Below are 21,908 nucleotides of genomic sequence, written 5' to 3' on the forward strand. Positions count from 1 at the left end.
TCAAAACAGAATGGACGAGATGCAAGAGACCATTAATGGACTAGAAAACAGAGAACAGGAACGCAGAGAAGCTGATGCAGAGAGAGATAAAAGGATCTCCAGGAATGAAAGAATTTTAAGAGAGCTGAGTGACCAAACGAAAAGGAACAATATAAGAATCATAGGTATTCCAGAAGAAGTAGAGAGAGAAAAGGGGATAGAAAATGTCTTTGAAGAAATAATTGCTGAAAATTTCCCCAAACTAGGGGAAGAAATGGCCTCTCAGACCACAGAGGTACACAGAACTCCCATGACAAGGGATCCAAGGAGGGCAACATCAAGACACATAATAATTAAAATGGCAAAGATCAAAGACAAGGACAAAGTATTACAGGCAGCCAGAGAGAAAAAAAAGGTTACCTACAAAGGAAAACCCATCAGGCTATCATCAGACTTCTCAACAGAAACCCTACAGGCCAGAAGAGAATGGCATGATATACTTAATGCAATGAAACAGAAGGGCCTCGAACCAAGACTACTGTATCCAGCACAAATATCATTTAAATATGAAGGAGGGATTAAACAATTCCCAGACAAGCAACAGTTGAGGGAATTTGCCTCCCACAAACCACCTCTACAGGGCATCCTACAGGGACTGCTCTAGATGGGAGCACTCCTAAAAAGAGCACACAACAAAACACCCAACATATGAAGAAGGGAGGAGGAGGAATAAGAAGGGAGAGAAATAAAGAATCATCAGACTGTGTTTATAATAGCTCAACAAGCAAGTTAAGTTAGACAGTAAGATAGTAAAGAAGCTAACTCTAAACCTTTGGTAACCACAAACTTAAAGCCTGCAATGGCAATAAATTCATACCTTTCAATAATCACCCTAAATGTAAATGGACTGAATGCACCAATCAAAAGACACAGAGTAATAGAATGGATAAAAAAGCAAGATCCATCCATATGCTGCTTACAAGAGACTCACCTCAAACCCAAAGATGCGCACAGACTTAAAGTCAAGGGATGGAAAAAGATATTTCAAGCAAACAACAGAGAGAAGAAAGCAGGTGTTGCAATTCTGGTATCAGACAAAACAGACTTCAAAATAAAGAAAGTAACAAAAGACAAAGAAGGACATTACATAATGATAAAGGGCTCAGTCCATCAAGAGGACATAACCATTATAAATATATATGCACCCAATACAGGAGCACCAACATACCTGAAACAAATATTAACAGAACTAAAGGAGGAAATAGAATGCAATGCATTCATTCTAGGAGACTTCAACACACCACTCACTCCAAAGGACAGATCCACCAGACAGAAAATAAGTAAGGGCACAGAGGCACTGAACAACACACTAGAACAGATGGACCTAATAGACATCTACAGAACTCTACATCCAAAAGCAACAGGATACACATTCTTCTCAAGTGCACATGGAACATTCTCCAGAATAGACCACATACTAGGACACAAAAAGAGCTTCAGTAAATTCCAAAAGACTGAAATCCTACCAACCAACTTTTCAGACCACAAAGGCATAAAACTAGAAATAAACTGTTCAAAGAAAGCAAAAAGGCTCACAAACACATGGAGGCTAAACAACACGCTCCTAAATAATCAATGGATCAATGACCAAATCAAAATGGAGATCCAGCAATATATGGAAACAAATAACAACAACACTAAGCCCCAACTTCTGTGGGACACAGCAAAAGCAGTCTTAAGAGGAAAGTATATACCAATCCAAGCATATTTAAAAAAGGAAGAACAAGCCCAAATGAACGGTCTAATGTCACAATTATCGAAATTGGAAAAAGAACAAATGAGGCCTAAGGTCAGCAGAAGGAGGGACATAATAAAGATCAGAGAAGAAATAAATAAAATTGAGAAGAATAAAACAATAGCAAAAATCAATGAAAGCAAGAGCTGGTTCATTGAGAAAATAAACAAAATAGATAAGCCTCTAGCCAGACTTATGAAGAGGAAAAGAGAGTCAACACAAATCAACAGTATCAGAAACGAGAAAGGAAAAATCAAGATGGACCCCGCAGAAATACAAAGAATTATTAGAGACTACTATGAAAACCTATATGCTAACAAGCTGGGAAACCTAGGAGAAATGGACAACTTCCTAGAAAAATACAACCTTCCAAGACTGACCCAAAAAGAAACAGAAAATCTAAACAGACCAATTACCAGCAATGAAATTGAAGCGGTAATCAAAAAACTGCCAAAGAACAAAACCCCTGGGCCAGATGGATTTACCTCAGAATTTTATCAGACATACAGGGAAGACATAATACCCATTCTCCTTAAAGTTTTCCAAGAAATAGAAGAGGAGGGGATACTCCCAAACTCATTCTATGAAGCTAACATCACCCTAATACCAAAACCAGGCAAAGACACCACCAGAAAACTGCAGACCAATATCCCCTGATGAACGTAGATGCAAAAATACTCAACAAAATTTTAGCAAACCGAATTCAAAAATACATCAAAACCATCGTACACCATGACCAAGTGGGATTCATCCCAGGGATGCAAGGATGGCACAACATTCAAAAGTCCATCAACATCATCCACCACATCAACAAAAAGAAAGACATAAAGCACATGATCATCTCCATAGATGCAGAAAAAGCATTTGACAAAGTTCAACATCCATTCATGATAAAAACTCTCAGCAAAATGGGAATAGAGGGCAAGTACCTCAACATAATAAAGGCCATCTATGAAAAACCCACAGCCAACATTATATTGAATAGCGAGAAGCTGAAAGCATTTCCGCTGAGATCGGGAACTAGACAGGGATGCCCACTCTCCCCACTGTTATTTAACATAGTACTGGAGGTCCTAGCCATGGCAATCAGACAAAACAAAAAAATACAAGGAATCCAGATTGGCAAAGAAGAAGTCAAACTGTCACTATTTGCAGATGACATGATACTGTACATAAAAAACCCTAAAGACTCCACCCCAGAACTACTAGAACTGATATCGGAATACAGCAAAGTTGCAGGATACAAAATCAACACACAGAAATCTGTGGCTTTCCTATACACCAACAATGAACCAACAGAAAGAGAAATCAGGAAAACAACTCCATTCACAATTACATCAAAAAAAATAAAATACCTAGGAATAAACCTAACCAAAGAAGTGAAAGACTTATACTCTGAAAACTACAATTCACTCTTAAAAGAAATTAAAGGGGACACTAACAGAGGGAAACGCATCCCATGCTCATGGCTAGGAAGAATTAATATCGTCAAAATGGCCATCCTGCCCAAAGCAATATACAGATTTGATGCAATCCCTATGAAACTACCAGCAACATTCTTCAATGAACTGGAACAAATAATTCAAAAATTCATATGGAACCACCAAAGACCCCGAATAGCCAAAGCAATCCTGAGAAAGAAGAATAAAGTAGGGGGGATCTCACTCCCCAACTTCAAGCTCTACTATAAAGCCATAGTAATCAAGACAATTTGGTACTGGCACAAGAGCAGAGCCACAGACCAATGGAACAGACTAGAGAATCCAGACATTAACCCAGACATATATGGTCAATTAATATTTGATAAAGGAGTCATGGACATACAATGGCGAAATGACAGTCTCTTCAACAGATGGTGCTGGCAAAACTGGACAGCTACATGTAGGAGAATGAAACTGGACCATTGTCTAACCCCATATACAAAAGTAAACTCAAAATGGATCAAAGACCTGAATGTAAGTCACGAAATCATTAAACTCTTGGAAGAAAACATGGGCAAAAACCTCTTAGACATAAACATGAATGACCTCTTCTTGAACATATCTCCCCGGGCAAGGAAAACAACAGCAAAAATGAAAAGTGGGACTATATTAAACTGAAAAGCTTCTGTACAGCAAAAGACACCATCAATAGAACAAAAAGGAACCCTACAGTATGGGAGAATATATTTGAAAATGACACATCCGATAAAGGCTTGACGTCCAGAATATATAAAGAGCTCACATGCCTCAACAAACAAAAAACAAATAACCCAATTAAAAAATGGGCAAAGGAACTGAACAGACGGTTCTCCAAAAAAGAAATACAGATGGCCAACAGACACATGAAAAGATGCTCCACATTGCTAATTATCAGAGAAATGGAAATTAAAACTACAGTGAGGTATCACCTCACACCAGTAAGGATGGCTGCCATCCAAAAGACAAACAACAACAAATGTTGGCGAGGCTGTGGAGAAAGGGGAACTCTCCTACACTGCAGGTGGGAATGTAAATTAGTTCAACCATTGTGGAAACCAGTATGGAGGTACATCAAAATGCTCAAAACAGACATACCATTTGACCCAGGAATTGCACTCCTAGGAATTTACCCTAAGAATACAGCAATCAAGTATGAGAAAGACCAATGTACCCCTATGTTTATCGCAGCACTATTTACAATAGCCAAGAATTGGAAGCAACCTAAATGTCCATCTATAGATGAATGGATAAAGAAGATGTGGTACATATACACAATGGAATACCACTCAGCCATAAGAAAAGGGCAAATCCTACCATTTGCAGTAACATGGATGGTGCTGGAGGATATTATGCTCAGTGAAACAAGCCAAGCGGAGAAAGAGAAATACCAAATGATTTCACTCATCTGTGGAATATAAGAACAAAGGAAAAACTGAAGGAACAAAACAGCAGCAGAATCACAGAACTCAAGAATGGACTAACAGGTACCAAAGGGAAAGGGACTGGGGAGGATGGGTGGGTAGGGAGGGATAAGGGGGGGGAGAAAAAGAGGGGTATTAAGATTAGCATCCATAGCGGGGTGGGAGAAAGGGGAGGGCTGTACAACACAGAGAAGACAAGTAGTGATTCTACAACATTTTGCTACGCTGATGGACCGTGACTGTAAAGGAGTATATGGGGGGACCTGGTATAGGGGAGAGCCTAGTAAACAAAGTATTCGTCATGTAAGTGTAGATTAATGATTAAAAAAAAAAAAAAAAAAAGCAGTTCCTGTGTGGTGACCTCCAATGAGTTCTACACAATGATATAAAGGGCATATAAAAGTGTAGGCAAGGGGTCTGTTTGTGTTTATACAGAGGATCAAAGCCTAATTTGGCTACCCCGAAAATGAACTAAGATACGATATGAGAAAGAACTTCCAACATCAGCACTCTCGGGAAGACTCATGACAGAAGATGATCAGCAAAAAAAAAAAAAAAACCCCAACAAAGATCCACGCACTGCCACAGGTGTAGATGCACTCATCCCACCAGTTCCTGGACTTGCCATGGGAATGATGAAGGAGATATCTAAGCTGGCCTGTGCATACAGTAAAAGAACAAATTTGACTGGATCTATACTGTTGGAACTCAACCAAGAATTAGGAGAAGTGCAAATTGTAGCACTCCAAAATCTTACAACCACAGACTATTTTCTGTTAAAAGAACATATGGGATGTGAACAGTCCCCAGGAATGGGCTGTTCTAATTTATCTGAATTCTCTCAGACTGTTCAAGTTCAGTTGGACAATATCCAGCATATCATAGATAAGTTTTCACAAATGCCTAAGGTGCCTAACTGGTTTTCTTGGTTTCACTGGAGATGGCTGGTAATTACAGGTATGCTTTGGTTATGTAACTATATTCCTATTATGTTAATGTGTGCGCACAATTTAATTAGTAGTTTAAAACCTATCCATGCTGAAGTTACTCTACAAGAAGATATGTCAAAGAAATAATCAATCTTCCCAGGTTTTCTTCTGCCTGCTACTTCTATAGCTTTTCTTCTTCCTACCTAATTACAACCTTTAAATAGAACTCATACCACATGTCGAATTTACCGAGTATCATAATTCTTCCAAGTGGTAAAGACACCTCAAGACAAATGCTGGGCATAGAAGCCACAGGGCATAAATATGCAAAGAAGTAAAAAGCTAACCTTTTCAAACAATAAGGCTTCTCTCTCACTTACCAACTTTACATTTCCCTGTATGGCCCCAGAAGATGACTGGTTAGCCAGAGATGGGTAAGATTCCTCAAGGGAGGAACAACCTAAGACAGGCACAGTCGCAGGGGGCCATCTGGTGAGAAAATGGGGAGCAGCAGAGGTGAGGCTTAGAACCTCCCCCCTCATGTTCTGAGAGAAATCTTCTGCATACATGGATGTTTATTGCCCTCGTCTAGCTCGGATTAACACATAGTCTACAGGCACACACCTGATCATCTACATTTGCTCTCTTACAACACTAAACTCTGTTTTCTACCTTTATCTTGTATCTACCTACCACTTCAGCATTTTATTAAAAATAATAATAATAAAGAGAGAAATGTGGTATCCACATATAAATCAAGTTTAAAAATCAAATGAATATTCATATTTGAACTGACTGTTTATAGTTCATAATGCATGAACAAAACCGAAAGCTTCTGTGATGACTGCCCTTGCACTGTTCACCATGTAACTTTTTCACTATGTAAGAATTTGTACTCCATGTAAGAACTTGTTTGTTATGCATCAGAAGATTGGAGACTGACGAAAATTAGGCTTGGGGTGGATTAATGATTGTGCATTGAGTATTGACCCCCCTATACAGAATTTTATTGTTGTTAACAACTATTTGATCAATAAATATGAGAGATGCCCTCACAAAAAAAAAAAAGTACACGCTTCCAACTGTAAAATAAATAAGCTGTAAAATAAATAAGTAACCGAGATGTAATGTATAGCATAAGGAATATAGTCAAAATATTGTAACAACTTGGTATGGTGATAGCTGGTACCTAGAATTATCATGTATATAAATGTTTAATCACTGTGTTGTACACCTGAAACTAATGTAATGTAATACTGTGTGTCAACTACCCTTCAATAAAAAAAAAAAAAAAAAAAGAAGCTATAGAGAGACAAACTGAACTCAAATTTAGTATTCACCAGAATTATCTTATGCAAATTTGTTAATATCTCTGCCCCTTAAATTGTGTATCTGTAAATTAGGTATAATACAGTCTATGCTACAGGGTCGTTGTAAATGTTGGCAGTATTATATGGTGATAATTTACCAAAGTTTAATAAATTGAAGCTATTATGCACTAATTCAGCAAATATTTTTGAGCACCTACTAAAGCAAGATCAAATCACTGGAGATACAGCCCTGAATAAAACATCCAACTTTCATGGATGGAATAAGTCCCATAGAGAAAAACCAAAACAGGAAGAAGGAGAGAAAGCCATGGAGGTGGGCTTGGCGATTTTCTGCTGGATGGTCAAGTACCCTTCATGGAAAAGGTGACAATTAAGAGAAGTTTGAAGGAGACTGGGAATGAGGGAAATAAGAATTGCCTTTCTAAATGGGCAGCTCCATAATAAAATGACAACAATTCGGGAAGACCCTCATCATGTATTTGTGTTGTCTGGCTTGTTCTTTGAACTGAACCTGCATCACATGAAACACAAATTCCAGCTTGTGAATCCTGGGGCTTCCCAAATGAGAAAATCTGCAGGTCAAGAAAGTGCAGGATTAAAGACTGTGGAGATACCCCCTGCCATTTGATTTCTGTCTATTCTTGCTTCATTTGTCATATCAAAATACATGTGAATTCTTCAGATTATCAGCAGGAAAAATTTTATTCTATTACATGTTGTATTAAGATTATTATCTTCCTTGTTCCCTCTACTAGAGTATCAGGCACACACACAAAATTGTTTCTTGGGAGAAAAATTGCCCAGATAACTCTGTTCTTAGTGATGAAAAATAATTTCGGGTATGGGCTTGCAACCAGAGCAAGACAATCTGATATCTCGCTGCAGTACAAAAGATAGAAGATTCTTGACGAGACAAGATCACTTTTCTCTCTCTCTTTCCCCTGGGTGCCTCAGTATTGAGGCAGTTCTGTCAGTATGGAAAGATGAGAGTAGAATATTAAAATAGCTGTAGGGTCTTGGGAAGGGGATATAAATATAAATTCTAAGTCAAAAGGGTATTATCATTTGCTTCCATGCATCTTCTGGCTTTTGGCCCAGGAACAACATACCTGAATGCTTTGCAACTGCAGCAGGCCTAAGAAAAGCCATGCTACCAAAATGTTCCATGAAATATAAACTTAGAGAAATGCCCCAAGGGGTGCTGAATGCAAAGCAGAGAGATACTTGATAAGCTACTCCTAAAAGACTGAATTTTGCCTTAGTTTTTAATTTATAAATTTTAAACATGTAGATAATGACAACTGCTTCAGTACATACATGGAAAGAGGTAAATTCTTTACATAAAATATTGTAATGTTCACAAGTTATATTGTTATCTTTAATGAAGTGCTAACCTTCTTTTACTTTCCTCTTGCCCAAAGCCAGGATTCATTAAAATGAAAGTCCTTGAACTGGCACAGATAGTCCAAGAGAGTCATGTAGCTGGTGTGATTTCAACAATATCAGTGCCCACGTGCTTGTCCTCCCCCACCCACACACCCCCACCACTGCCTCAAATAACTGTAACGATCTCTCATGTGCGCTTCATTCATTCCATCAGCCTGCCATGTTCCTAGTAGTTAAACACAAATGTTGCTGGGGAAAATTATAAGTCATGTATACCCTAGTGTGAGTAGAGTCTTGAGGGCCTGCTGTCCTTGTAAAATGAGAAGCAAGAAATAACTAACCGAAAACGGAATAGACAGCGGACAACCACCATTCTTTTAATCAACATCACCCTCGCCCGCATCCTGATGGCTAACATGTACTCAAATCACGCATGGGAGAATCTCTGGGCTCTGAAGGAAAGCTCTGATAAGTGACAACACAAGTGCAGTTTTTCAAGTATTCGTACAGATATAATTCTATTACCAGTGAGTCAGAAACGGCCAGAGGATAATTGTGGTGAAGTCGCGTATTGCCCCAGGACTCTGAGCATCGGCCGGGTAGGTGACGTTGCTGTCAGGCATCAGTGCCTCTGCTCTTTACCGTCAGCTCTCATCAGCCATGCCATTAAGGTTTTAACTGGGTTTATTTTTCCTGTCCTTTTCCTTTACTAGCTGTGGTATAAATACTCCAGAAAAACTGAGACATAGACAAAGGTATAAAGTAGAAAATAAAACAAATGTCTATCTCACTACTAGAGACAACAGAAGTTAACATTTTGGTTTATTTCCCCCTAAACTCTTTTTTTTTTTAAGCAAATTATTTTTCTTTAGCCCACCTAGATGAGATTATTATGTATGGATTATTTTGATTGTCTCACTTGAGAGTTAAACCATGAATATATCAAAATTTATTTGAATGTGTTATTTGTGGTGGCAACACTGAATACTCTAAATTGGATATGTGGAAAAGTTGATTTAATAATTATCGTCAATACATACAAGTAAAACAAAAGTATAGATTTCCACAAACATAGAAATGTATACATTTATTTGTGGAAATATATAAAACATAGTTACCTATGTAAATATTTTTTTTTACATATAGTTTTATATATAATCTGTTGGTATATAGCTTGTTTTAAATTTTTTGTTGTTACGAAGAGACTGACAACAAACAATGAATTTTTTGGTTAAAATCTTGATTTTTTTATAGTTAATCCAAGAACCGGAATTAATAGTTAGAATGAGACCCTTGATCTTTGGTGACACACAAAATGAAGAAAAAAAATCAGGCCTAAGGACAAGGGTACAAGCTTCTGGGAAAGAATGCAGCTGAATGCCAGGAGCACATTCTTAGAGGTCTCCTTCTCAGAGGCAAGCCCGATCCAATGCTGGAGCCCTTAGAGAGGGGCAGGGGTACAGGCTGCAGGACAGGGGATGTCCAGGGGGCCAGGAGGAGGGGCTGTGGTATGACAGCAGGGAAATGGCTATTCACCGACTACGTCAGTATTTTTACAATCAGCATGACCAGGCCTTTGCCTACTAGAGGAATATCAGAACTGTTCTCGGTACATAATGCCATGTTACTGTCAGGAAAATTTCACTTCACTTGTACATGGAAGCTTCCACATCACTGTAACCTCACGTGGGCTTTGTTCTCAGTAGAAATTTGAACTTTTCTTCAAATTATTAATTATTATCTTATATTTGTATTAAATATGTTATTAGCTAAAGAATCAAATATGTTTTTCATCATTTCTATCAGATTGTTAATAGACAAAGGTACAGAAGGCCCGGGGCATGGATCCCAGTCTCTATAACCCCTAACCCCCCTGTGGCATATATTAGTGGGTTCACTGTCTGTAAAATGAGGTGACAGTAGACTCCCTACACCAGGGTCGTATGAGTGTGTATGGTAAATCGTAGAGTGGTATGTGATAGTGTATGTCAAATGGAAGCCTATTCACTAAATAAGAGACCACATCCCAAACTGGCACAAGAACTGGCAAGATACAAATTTGTCCTTCAGCAAAGTTACAGATAACCACATGCCAAGGACTTTCAAGTACACTGTAAATAATCAAAACTTAATGAATGAAAAACATTCAAATGTTAACAAAATGGAATGTGGATCTGCCATATTGCTTTTTACCTGTATTAGGCCATTACTGCCTTCTTATTAATCCTAAAGCCATACAACTGAGTTTATTTGCTTTTCTAAGTATAGAGTAATTTAATCTGCAAATAATGGTAGTGTCGTTTTCGCTTTGGTCATTATCCCCGTTTCCTGTTTCAAGCCTTATTGAATTAGCCAAAACAATTTTGTTTTCTCTGGTTTTAATGACAGTGGCTCCAGTGTTGTAACATTATGCTTTGTTCTCTCAAATCAGTAATGTTTCTGTCTTTAACAATACGTCCCTGTTCACTGCAAGTTTGAAATACAGTGAGGTATTTTAGTAAAATTACATATGGAGAGTAGTTTTACTTTTTTTTAATAACGTAGTTAGAAATGCCTTTAACAATATTTTGTATCTGAGGCCCCAAACTATGGTTACCCAAAGTGGGCAGTCTTAAATCCTGTAGATTAGTGAATCACTAGAGTCCACATCCTTCTGAGAATGGTGTAGCTGTGAGCATGTTATCCACATGTGAAATAGTTCTTGCCCATTTCAAGTTATAAGCAATTAGAGTTATAAATCAAAAATTATCTGCATGTCTAGAAGTCCCATTTAAATTCCACTTCTTCAGTGTAGCCAAACATAGTGTTAGCCACACCACTCTGGAGAAATACCTACCTCTTTCTTTAAGGTTATTCATAAAACCATGGATTTCCTGGACTGAAAGCATATTTAATGGCTAGATACCCAAGAAATCAGTGCCTGAGTCCCTTCTGTAACATGCCTGAGAAGTGTCTTACCAACCTATAGCAGCATGCTTAGAGCATAGATAACACATTATCTCCCAAGATGAGTGCTTACATTGCTGGACATGTTTGATCATGAAGTAAATTCTAATATTGAACCAAGAAATCTGTCTTTCAACCACTGGCCTTTTGGGGGCAAATATTCTGTAGTTTGGTCAACAGGAAGTATCTGATGATGGCAATAAGCACATCCAAATTCCTTTTTTTCTGGGCAGAATATCCCCCCATTCTGTATATTTTCCCATCATTCCTAATTTGTTGATACAGCCTGTTGCTTACTCTGGCCACTGCGAAACAGTAATCTTTGCTTCCTATCATCTCTCCTGGATACTAAACTGGACATATAGGCCCTTCCAGTTACTGCCCTAATTATGTTTGTTCTACTTCTACCCAGCTAGCTTAGAAAATTAAAGTTCAGTGTTACTTTCACATGTCATTTATGAATGGAGACAAAACTAATAACTTGATAAGATTAGACTTCCAAATAACTGGTCATTACTAAGTACCTAATCAATTCTTTGCCAAGACAATAATTCACGTCTGTTTACTACGGTTTGTTGGACGAGACTAAAGTCAGGAGACCTGGGTTTGGTTCTGCCTTGATGATTCTCAGGTTTCTTATGTGTAGAATGAGGTGTTGATGGTCTCTAAACTCTCTTCTACTTGTTAACCTCTGTAGGAATGCTGTTGTCTCTATGTCGCTTTTCTTTAGTTATAAAACCACCTCACCTCTCTCAATATATGTCAGCAAAATTATTACCAAAAACTATTAGGAGAGGGTTCATACCTACTGTTTTTCATACATGATTTGCTTTAGTGGATTAAAAATTACCTATAAACATATATGATGTTATGTATGTTATGAGAGTTGAATCAGTGCAGAATAGGTTAATAAAAATAGAAGTAGAAAGCTGGATAAAATGAGATTATTTGAATTACAGTCCAGTCTCACACTTATAAAACTTTCTGGCACTTGAACATAAGAACTGAACAATGCAGAAGATAAAATGATTATCCTTTAGGCAGAACCGAGAGCAAGAACACATTGCCCATTACTGCCTTCTGGAACATTTTTCTAGGCATAAATATATGCACTGTAAATTAATATCATTCTCCTTTGCCAAAAAGTATATGGTTTTCTTTCTCTCCATATACTTTCTAGCATTAGGACAACACTCATTATAAGTTGAATAATAAGCTCCATTAGTGGCTTCATTTGGGGAAGCATCAGTGTTGAGGATGGACCAAAAAGCATATTCTATGAGATTTAGAATGTAATACATTTGTTCTCAATATCTAAAAACAACTGCTGAAGTGAACATCACATGAGTACTTTGAGACCTTGAATAAAGCCAATCCCAGCTACTTTGTGTTTCATTAAAGCACAAACTCATACACATGTCCACACACAACTTTGTGCTTCCCAGTTTGGGTGCTCTACAAGCTACATGGTCTGTATTTCTGTTCATGATTTATTTTTCTCCTGATTTTCTCTCTTCTCTTTTTTTACAGGGGAGGGATTCACATAATATCTATGTCATACATTTTCCTTACATCAAACATATAATTTGTGGATAACAGCACTGCTTATCAGTTGTAGACTATTGATGTGGTAGGTTACTCAAAGATAACATCAAGAAGTTTGCCATCGAATTTCCTTTCTTTTGAACAGCTGCAAGCTCTAACTTGACTTCTAAACTGAATTGCCAAGCAACCCTTTTTCAAAAACCTTGCATTCTCTCTTAAACTGTGGAATCTCTCTCTATACAATCACCAAACCTCTATAGGAGAGAAGCAGACCACAAGAAGTGTGCATATACAACCCCTGCTCATGTTTCTGAAAAGAAAACTGAATAGGCCACCAAAGGGTATGAGCATTAAGTTATATAAAAGCAGCAATTTTATTAATGGAGATTTTTAGTGTGTTTATTTATTTTCTTTTTTAATATGTGTTTTCATCATGGTGCAGAAAAGTGGTAGCACCAAGTCTCAATACAGAGAAAATATTTGCACCAAAGATATGCAGAAAATGATCTGCAGGTGTCTAGGCAAATAAGAAGGGAACATCGGGAAAGTGTGACCAGAGACCTGTAAGCTGAGAATGAGGTAGAACCCCGTAAGATGCATTATGACAGCTGAACACAAAGTATAAGACAGAACCAGTAGCCTTTTTTCACCAGGGATTCAGTGACTAACTTGGAAGGATACTCAAGGCACAGAGTGATGCAGAACTCTCCAGCACACTGTACGTGGGGGAAGACCAATCCTCTAAGACAAGGATTGGAAGTTCCTAGTGTATAGTAATATTGTGTTTTGCACAGTGCTTACAGTTTGGCAATGACAGGCTATCAGAGAAGCATTTCCTAACTAGTATGTGAACAATCTAACTAACTGAATAGGGTGTTTTCTCCCCCAAAACACTGCTCTTTCATGCCAGGGACATCTGGACCTAGAGATTTTAAATGAATTACTTTTGATTTCATATACCTTACGTAAGCAGTGAAAGCTAAGTATCTATAGCTTGGAATATCTCTTGGCATTCTTACATTTCTAATCAATTTTGTAAGAAGTGTGGCCTTCAGGGGCCCCCGTATTCTCCCCAAGGCAGACCGTGTTAGTAATACAATGTCAGGGCTCAGTCTGAAGGACTCCAGGGTCACTCCCTTTGTTTTGGTAAGTTCTCAGTATTAGCTCCTGTGTGCACCCATATGTAAGGAATCACTGCGAGGGCCAAATGTTCCTTTCTCTACATAGCTTATAAGCATCTGGATAAATTTACATTAGAAATTCAATTAACTTTACCTTAAAGGGTCAATTAACTTGGCCATGATAGAGATTTGTTTTTAATTATTTTTCTTTGTAGAACTTCTCTTCTTGTCCAAGCACAAATGACACTATAAAATGATAGTCTTATTGCCTGCTGGTTGCCTGAAAAATCATAGGCAAAATACACTGAAACTGATTGTCTTGGTTAAATGAATTCACTTTTATAATCCTTAGGACTTAAAATATCAGTAAGCAGTAATAGAGTATTTTAGCTTAAAACTATTAAGATCATTCATGACAATATCCTTCATTATTTATACTTGTTGGTTTATATTTGTCAAAAATGATTTAAAAAAGTAAATTTATTTTAAGAGTGAGTCCTTATTATATTATATCATAGTGCATTTCAAGTGGAGAAATGATTTTATAAAATCTACCTATCCTATACCATTAGAGGGCTCTTGGTCATCTTTGTGTTAATAATCGGCCGAAATTTGTTTCATTCACATCACAGTTACCACTTGACACTGTGTAACCAGGTGTAATATAGTAATATACTACTTGTTACCAAGCGATTACCACTAGTAAGCCATCACTCCATCAAAACAATCAATCAATAATAAATAAAATATGTGGCTGTTAAAAAATAATATATTTGCTCAGATCTCCAGATGTCTAGCAACTTAAAATCAGGAGGTTGATATGAGGTAATGCTTGCAGATGAATCTTTCTGTTTTATTTTTGAGAAGTGACCAGCCTGTACCTTACAGAAGTACTTAAAATGTGCTCGTCACATTATAAATATCTATATAATTCTCACTACAGTCCTAGAGATATAATTCACTGTTCCCAATATGTTGATGAGCAAACTAAAGCTTATATTTCAGCCAAGGTCATTCAGTTTATTAATGGCAGAGTCAGAAACTACACCCACATTAATCTGCCTTTCCAGACTCCCTATTTCCCCCTAAAATAAAAGCACTGACTCTAATGGTAGTAACACCATGAAATGCTTATAAGAAGGTTTGGGAATGTGCTGAATGCTTAGAGGGCAGCTTTGGAACTCATTCAAAGGCAAAGAATAGTTTTGACTAGTGTAACTCAAAGAGTGGGGCCAAGAGAATATGAGTTACTAGGTCATTAAGAATTTTTTTTCTCTTAGTGATACTTTCTCAGTGAAGGAGGCTGTGCATTGATTTAGCTTCCAAGGTATGCTTCGTCTCCTCCTGGACCAATAACAGTTTGTTTGCAGTCCAGCAACCATACTTTAAATGGAACAAACTTAAGGAATGTCTTATGAAAATTTCCTTTTGTGTGAACAGTTAAATCATTTTGAATAAAAGTTATCTTCAAAATATATCCTGTATGTTTTTCCATTTATAAGAAAAATAAGAATGCCACATCTTATCCACATTTCAGATAGTAATAAGGGCTGGCACCCTGAATACTGCATATCTAAAGGGCATTAATCTCAGTTGAAGTGGCCTTGTTCTTAGTAATTTTAATAAGCTAATCTCTTCCAAAAGCAAAGCAATGTAGCTTTCTTAAAGAATGAACAATATTGCCACCAACAGCATGGTGTTCAGAGTGAAATACAAAATTGAAAAATATGTTCTTACCTGCACCTCCACCAACACTTAGAATCTTAATTTCTGATTTTGTATTTCCAATCCTGAAAAAAAAATTTTTTATGTTGTTTAAGAAAAGGTGCTAGGTGCTTTGTAAAATCTAGTTATCAAGCCTATTTGGAGAAAACAGACTGAAATTACAGTGAACAAAAACTAGGCCAACATGAAAGGTCCCAATAATTTCAGTAGTTATGACGCTATCTTTAGAAATCTTTAGAAATACAGATTCCATTCACTAACAGTCTTGAACTGGGAGACTTTTAAAAACAGCACTATAAACATCACAGAAGAAGGAAATACTATTGTTTAGAGATTGTTTGGAGAATAGGACAGAAAAGCGTGCCTTTGAATCTGGTGATATAATATGCCCTTTGTTATAGATGGGGAAAAGGCTATATGCTGTCTGACTTCTTTCCTTCCTTCTTGCAAACTTCCTTCTAATGAACAAATGTTTATTAAACATTTATTATGTGCCTATCTTAGCCATTGGGAATATAAAAATAAATAAGACACTACTTTGCTCACAAGTGAAAATGTGGAATAACTAAGCCCAGTATTATGGCTCTAGTATTAAAAATAAAGTTGAATTGATGGGCTGGGTAGTAACCTTAGGACTTGCTTTAGAGGGGAGGGAATCAGAAAAAAGTAGGAGTGTACAATGACTTTTAAGTTTCCAGCCTGGATGACTGGGTACAGTGTGGTGCCCAAATGAAAGCTGGATAATACAGTTTGAGGCAAGTTTATGTTTTGTCAGCATTTTTTTAATATAAAATCTGAATTCAATAGACATTTGGATATGCAAGATTTAAGCTCGGTGGGAGTGAGATCAGGGTCAATGATATATTCTGGAGAATTATCATTGTAATTAGTGGTCCAGAGTAGGAGAGTTGATTCCATCACCCAAGCACATTACGAAGAATCAGATGAGCAACACCAACTTTTAAAAGTCATTGGATTATGGGAACATACAAGGAGACTGAAAGGAAAACAGTGAAGCTCAGAGATGGTAGGAGAGTTAGAGAAGGAGAAAGCCATCAGTGGTGTCAAAGGCAGCAGAACATACCAATAAAAGGAAAAAGAGAATCAAGGCCCACTGAATTTGGCAATATGAATACCTTTGATCAAAGTTTCAAAAGAAGGTTGAGAGCAGACGTCAGATGACAGTGGGATTAAAAGTGAACTAGAGGAAGAAAAGTATCTAGAGATTGTTGAAGTATCATGGGGGAAAGAGTGAATGCTAGGGGGAAACAGGAACTGGTGTTTGTGCTTTGGCCTTTCTTTTGGCTGAAGTGAAAGAGCATTCATAATAGGATGGAGACAGAGGTTGAAGCAAGGTTCTTAAGGAAACTGGAAAGGATAGAATCAAGGACACTGATGGATGAGTTGCCTTCCTTATTAGATGAGTTCTAATTATATTTCCACTAATAATCAGGAGTCTTAATACACCTGTCTGTATCTCTGCTCTTAGGTAATTCTTAAAATGCTTTTATCTGTGGGGAGTGCAGAAGCTACAGAGGAGAGCACCCAGGTTGAAATCCCAGCCTACTGATATGTTATCTTGAGCAAATTGTTTAATTTCTCTGAATCTTTATTATCCATGAAATAGGATAATAACCACCTGCCTCACAGAATTGTAATAGTAGTATCTAACTTATGGAGGTGTTATGAGAATTAAATGATTTAATTCATGTAACTCTTTTAGAAATGTGTCTACACATGACAGGCACTCAACATATATTAGAAATTATAATTATCCCCAGCACAGCTAAGTGATTTACATGAATTAACTCACCTAATCTTCACAAATCTTCTGTGAGTTATATACTATTACCCCATTTCATATATTATAATAACTAATAATTATTGGAAAACTTACAGGTTTTTTTAGCAAGGACCTAAATGCTTTACATTAACTATAACAACAAACTTTACCAATTACAGCTATGCATGCTCCCCACCTGACCCTTCAGATAGGGGGTTGAAGAACTCCTCCCAGGGAAGTAGACCATCTTGGTGAATAAACTCATACAAATTGACTCTGAGAATCTCCCAGCAAACAGCTGAGTCTATATCCAATTGCTTCAGTGAACCACCTACCCAACAAACTCTTCCTTTACATAAACAAAGAGGATCTGAACATCTTTTTAGTGCCTCATTAGTTGATTGGATGAACAGTCAAGACTCATGTCATGTTGGAGAACTCCCCTAACATTAGAGAGAGAGACCAAAAGAAACAGAAGAAGGAAGCTCAGAAGAAACATGCAGACAGCAGAGGAAAATTTTAGAATAGACATTAAGAAGATATTACATCTGTGATAAGATGCTATAAAAAAAGGAACATTCTTATAAATTAAAAATATAATAGCAAAATATTAATAGGAGGGTTGAAAGATCAAATTGAAAAAACTGGAAATATGAGAAAATTAGAGAATCAGTTTGGGAAGTCTGGTGTTGGATGGTAGACGTTCCAGAAAGATTTAAAAAAAAGAGGGCAAGGATAATTAAACAATACCAAAATTTTCCTGAAATGAAAGATCGGAATTTCAATTGAAATACCACATGAGTAACCACAAAAGTGTGTGGAAAAGAACCACACTGCAACTCATTATCTGAATATTTCAGAATGCTAAATAGAAGATACTTAAAGCTTCTAAGTAGGGAAAACAAAACAACAAAAATAAAAAGGTCACAAATTAAAGATGAGGAATTTGAATGGCATTAGATTTCTTGACAGAAGCTCTAGTTACTAGAAGACAATGGAAAAATACCTTTAAATTTCCGATAGAAAATCAATTCAGCATAGAGTTTTACACCCAAACTATCTAACAAAGATGAGCATATAGTAAAGGCATTTTTAAATACACTAAGTCTCAAGAAGTTCACATTCCATGCACTCTTTCTTGGGAAGCTCTTAAGGGATTAGCTGAAGAGAAAAAATAATAATAATAATGGCATGAGATACAGATTCAGGGATACTGGAGAGAGAAGAGACTTTCTAGAAGATGAAATAGATTCCCATAGCAATAATTGTATAGCAGGCAAAGAGCAAATTACCAGACTTGGAAAAAAGAATAGAACTCAGGAAAATATGTTCCCATGGGGAAAGATTAACAGATGATTTGATCTATTCGAATAAACTAAGACAGATTAATACTTCTGCTTGGGATGTAAATAGTGACTAAAATCAAAACAATAGTTAACTCTAGGAAAAACAAGAAGTTGTAATGAAAGAAAACATAATTGTATAATGCACTGTTCAAATATGAATAGTATGTTCATAGGCAAAATGGTACAACAGTCAAGTTATTTAACCAAAAAGCTTGACATAAATATATTTACATGATAGGGGAAGAAATGTACATGTTTATTTAGCTCTTTTAATATGGTAAAATTAAGAAAGCAAGGAATACAGTGTTATTTGGAGTTAGGAAGGAAAATTTCATAAGAAACAACTAAATGATTTCAGTGTCGAAAGTGGTTGCTTCTGGAGAGTGAGAGTCTGGGATGGGGGTGGGTAGGGCAAGAAACTGGTACTTTTGCTGGTATATAAGCTTTTTAGAACCATTGGACTTTTAAAAAAAATTGTAGAAAGAAAAATTAAACAGTTTGTTGCCTATTTACAACTTACAAACAATTTTAAGCAGCAATTCAAATGGTACATTAGCTAATTCTCATTCCAAACAAAAGTTTTTTTTTTAATAAATGATACTTTGGTTTGGATCATTATTAATTATATAATACCACTGTAATGCAAATTTAGTTATGCCTTCAAAAGTTCTTCAGTCTTTCACAAATTCTATATGCACTATTTCCAATTAGACTGGATGTACCTTCAAGAGAGCAGTCAACATCCATTATGTCATATCTACCCATGGTGCCTCTTTAAACTGAAGTGACTGGCTGAAGAAAACCAAGGATCTGGTCAAGCTACAGATATGAACAGTTTAGTACTACTAGAGAACTCAGAAATTAACTCATTAACTTTAACTTTGGAAATTAGCAAAAAGACCTGAAAGAGTATATTTGAATTAGTTCCCAGATTACAAATTGTATTTGTTGTCTGCTTTGAGTTTTGCATCATATTCTATCATTTATTTTTAATATATTATATAGTGTTCTATTTTTTAATAAAAACACATTTAAAAGCTGAACCATGAAAAATAGAAAGGGAAACAGAAATTCCATACACATTCAACAATGCCTGCTCTAGTGAGGCAGAGGTACTGTCCTGCTCAAAGAATTTCAGGCCTATAATAGAGAAACACAGCACAAGATAAAATATTAGTTTCCTTTGCTGTTGCAAATTGGTTCCACAGTCACTCATTTCTTCCCAGTTTTCCATCATTATTTCCTGAAACAGAGTAAGTTACAGCCATCCAGCCCCAGATAGGTAATTTGATTATCTTTAGCAAGTGGAATCTGTTTCTCTCATAATGCTTATCAGCTCTGGCACAAATTGAACACATTAATCACCAAAAAAGAGAAGTCTGTGAGAAGGATAGGAGCTAGTGACTTTCACTGATAATGGGAAAATGCCTTTTTTTTTTCTTTTGTATGGCCACATTGCTAATATTAAGTTGAAAGGAAAAGACAAATTTTTTTGGAGAGTGATAACTGTAATAATGGATGGATAAGGAAAATGAATTTAAATGGATATTAGGAGAACTGAGAGGCACCCACCCAATCCTCAGAGGCAAATAGTATTTGGCAATTATTTCTGTTTGATTCTAATGAAAAGAATACTGAATTCTCTGTTTGGGTACTTTTTTTGAAGCGTAAAATTTGGAGGAGGGCTGAAAAATCAGAGCTCAAAGATTTAAGGTTTTTCCCAAATGAACATGGATATGTGCCTTCAAATGGTTAACGCTTATCTCCATGCAGCTGGAAATACTGCAGGAATCGGAGCCTTTGAGGGTTCAAAGCAAACGCCTAAGGAAAGCAACACAGGAGAAGAGGTGCAGGGGGGCGAGGAGGGCCGAGGGGAGCTGCTATCAGTAACTCGGTCTTATCTCCGCACCCCGCCTGCCGGGATGAGCTCGACCCATCTGTCACTGCACAGGACCAGCCCAGCCTTGTCCCTTCGACAAAAAACATCCTTTTTTGTTACCTTGCTATTACGTCTGGCAGCTTGTTGTCCATGAATTCCTGCATGCACTGGTGCTCCGTGGAATTGTCGAGAAACCTCCGAAAAGATTCAATATATCTGCTGTGGTCAGAAAACAAGCTCCTCATGGAAGATGCCATATTTGGTTTTCTGAGGGAAAAGAGGGAGGGAAAGCAGGTTTAACTTCCTCTCCCTTCTCTTGCCAGTTCCTTCTTTAAGCCCTCACCCCCACCAATTTCTATCCAAAAAAAAAAAAAAAAAGGTGGCTTTGAATTTAACATGCCCGAAAGGCAAAGCTCATTACTAAGTCAGTATTTGTACTGGACTTTGCACTGCTACTTTAATCCTTGCACAGTTTTTTAATAAGAAGCCTAGGTAATGAATCCACTCCTAAATCTTGTTTTGAAACTCCCAAAGTTCAGAAAGTTGTTAAAACAGATTACAGTCTAATCACTTCCTGTTTTTTTGTTAGCAGCTGCCAGGAGCAAGTTCCACGTGGGGAAAGTGGCTGTTTAAGAGGCAAAGGCAACAAGCACCGGAATAGACCAGTTACAAGCAGAACCACTTACAGAACCCAGCGGCTGCGGAAGCCTTTGACAAAGTACTGTCCCAACTGACCTGCTTTCTGCGGGAGAGCTTCTTGCCTTCACATCCCACAACTCTTGAACTTTAAATTCATCTGCTCCTTTTCTTCAAATGCTGGTTGATTTGTTATGATTCAGGAAGTTTGTTTAGAATGAACCCTCAGGCAAGAATCAGAGCACTATTAGCTAGAAAGTCTGAGAAGCCTGTGGGGGTCTCCGGGGGGTGGGTGGCTGAGGAAGGAGTCTTCCAGCAGGAATGCAGGACACAGATCAAAGCCCGGTGTGTAGGAAGCCTTCCCTAAGTACTTCTGAACTGTGATCAGAGATACTGGGGTGCATGAGCCTTTCGACACCCAGAGGTGTCACCCCTCAGAAGTCCCAAAGCACTAGAACATCTATATGCTGGGGCCTTTCACCTGAGAAGTGGACTGTAGGAAGGCCACCCTTCATCCAGCATGGGATGTCAGTGGTATCCAATTTATGGAGGAGTTATGAGAATTAAACGAGAATTAAATGAGTTAGTTCATGTACATCTTTTAGAAATGGGTCCACCTAAATTAC

General features: G+C 37.3%; 1 protein-coding gene across 5 annotated transcripts in view; it reads right to left on the reverse strand.

Moving 5' to 3' along the window:
- HNMT (histamine N-methyltransferase) overlaps positions 1–21,539 on the reverse strand; it is a 43,717-nt gene extending 22,178 nt beyond the window's left edge. The window contains exons 1-3 of one of the 5 annotated variants that reach the window (XM_036886620.2): positions 21,382–21,539; positions 20,767–20,913; positions 15,651–15,703 (exon numbers count right to left, since the gene is read on the reverse strand). In XM_036886620.2, the coding sequence (XP_036742515.2) occupies positions 15,651–15,703; positions 20,767–20,903 (190 nt within the window). In that variant the 5' untranslated portion in view covers positions 20,904–20,913; positions 21,382–21,539. Of the gene's footprint in view, positions 1–15,650; positions 15,704–20,766; positions 20,914–21,067; positions 21,283–21,381 lie in introns of those variants that run through there. The other 4 variants (XM_057505637.1, XM_057505635.1, XM_057505638.1 and 1 more) reach the window with 4 other exon arrangements.
- Between the last annotated feature and the right edge of the window lie 369 nt (positions 21,540–21,908).

The sequence above is a fragment of the Manis pentadactyla genome, chromosome 8 (genome assembly GCF_030020395.1).
Source record: "Manis pentadactyla isolate mManPen7 chromosome 8, mManPen7.hap1, whole genome shotgun sequence".
In the NCBI taxonomy this organism is placed as follows: Eukaryota; Metazoa; Chordata; class Mammalia; order Pholidota; family Manidae; genus Manis; species Manis pentadactyla.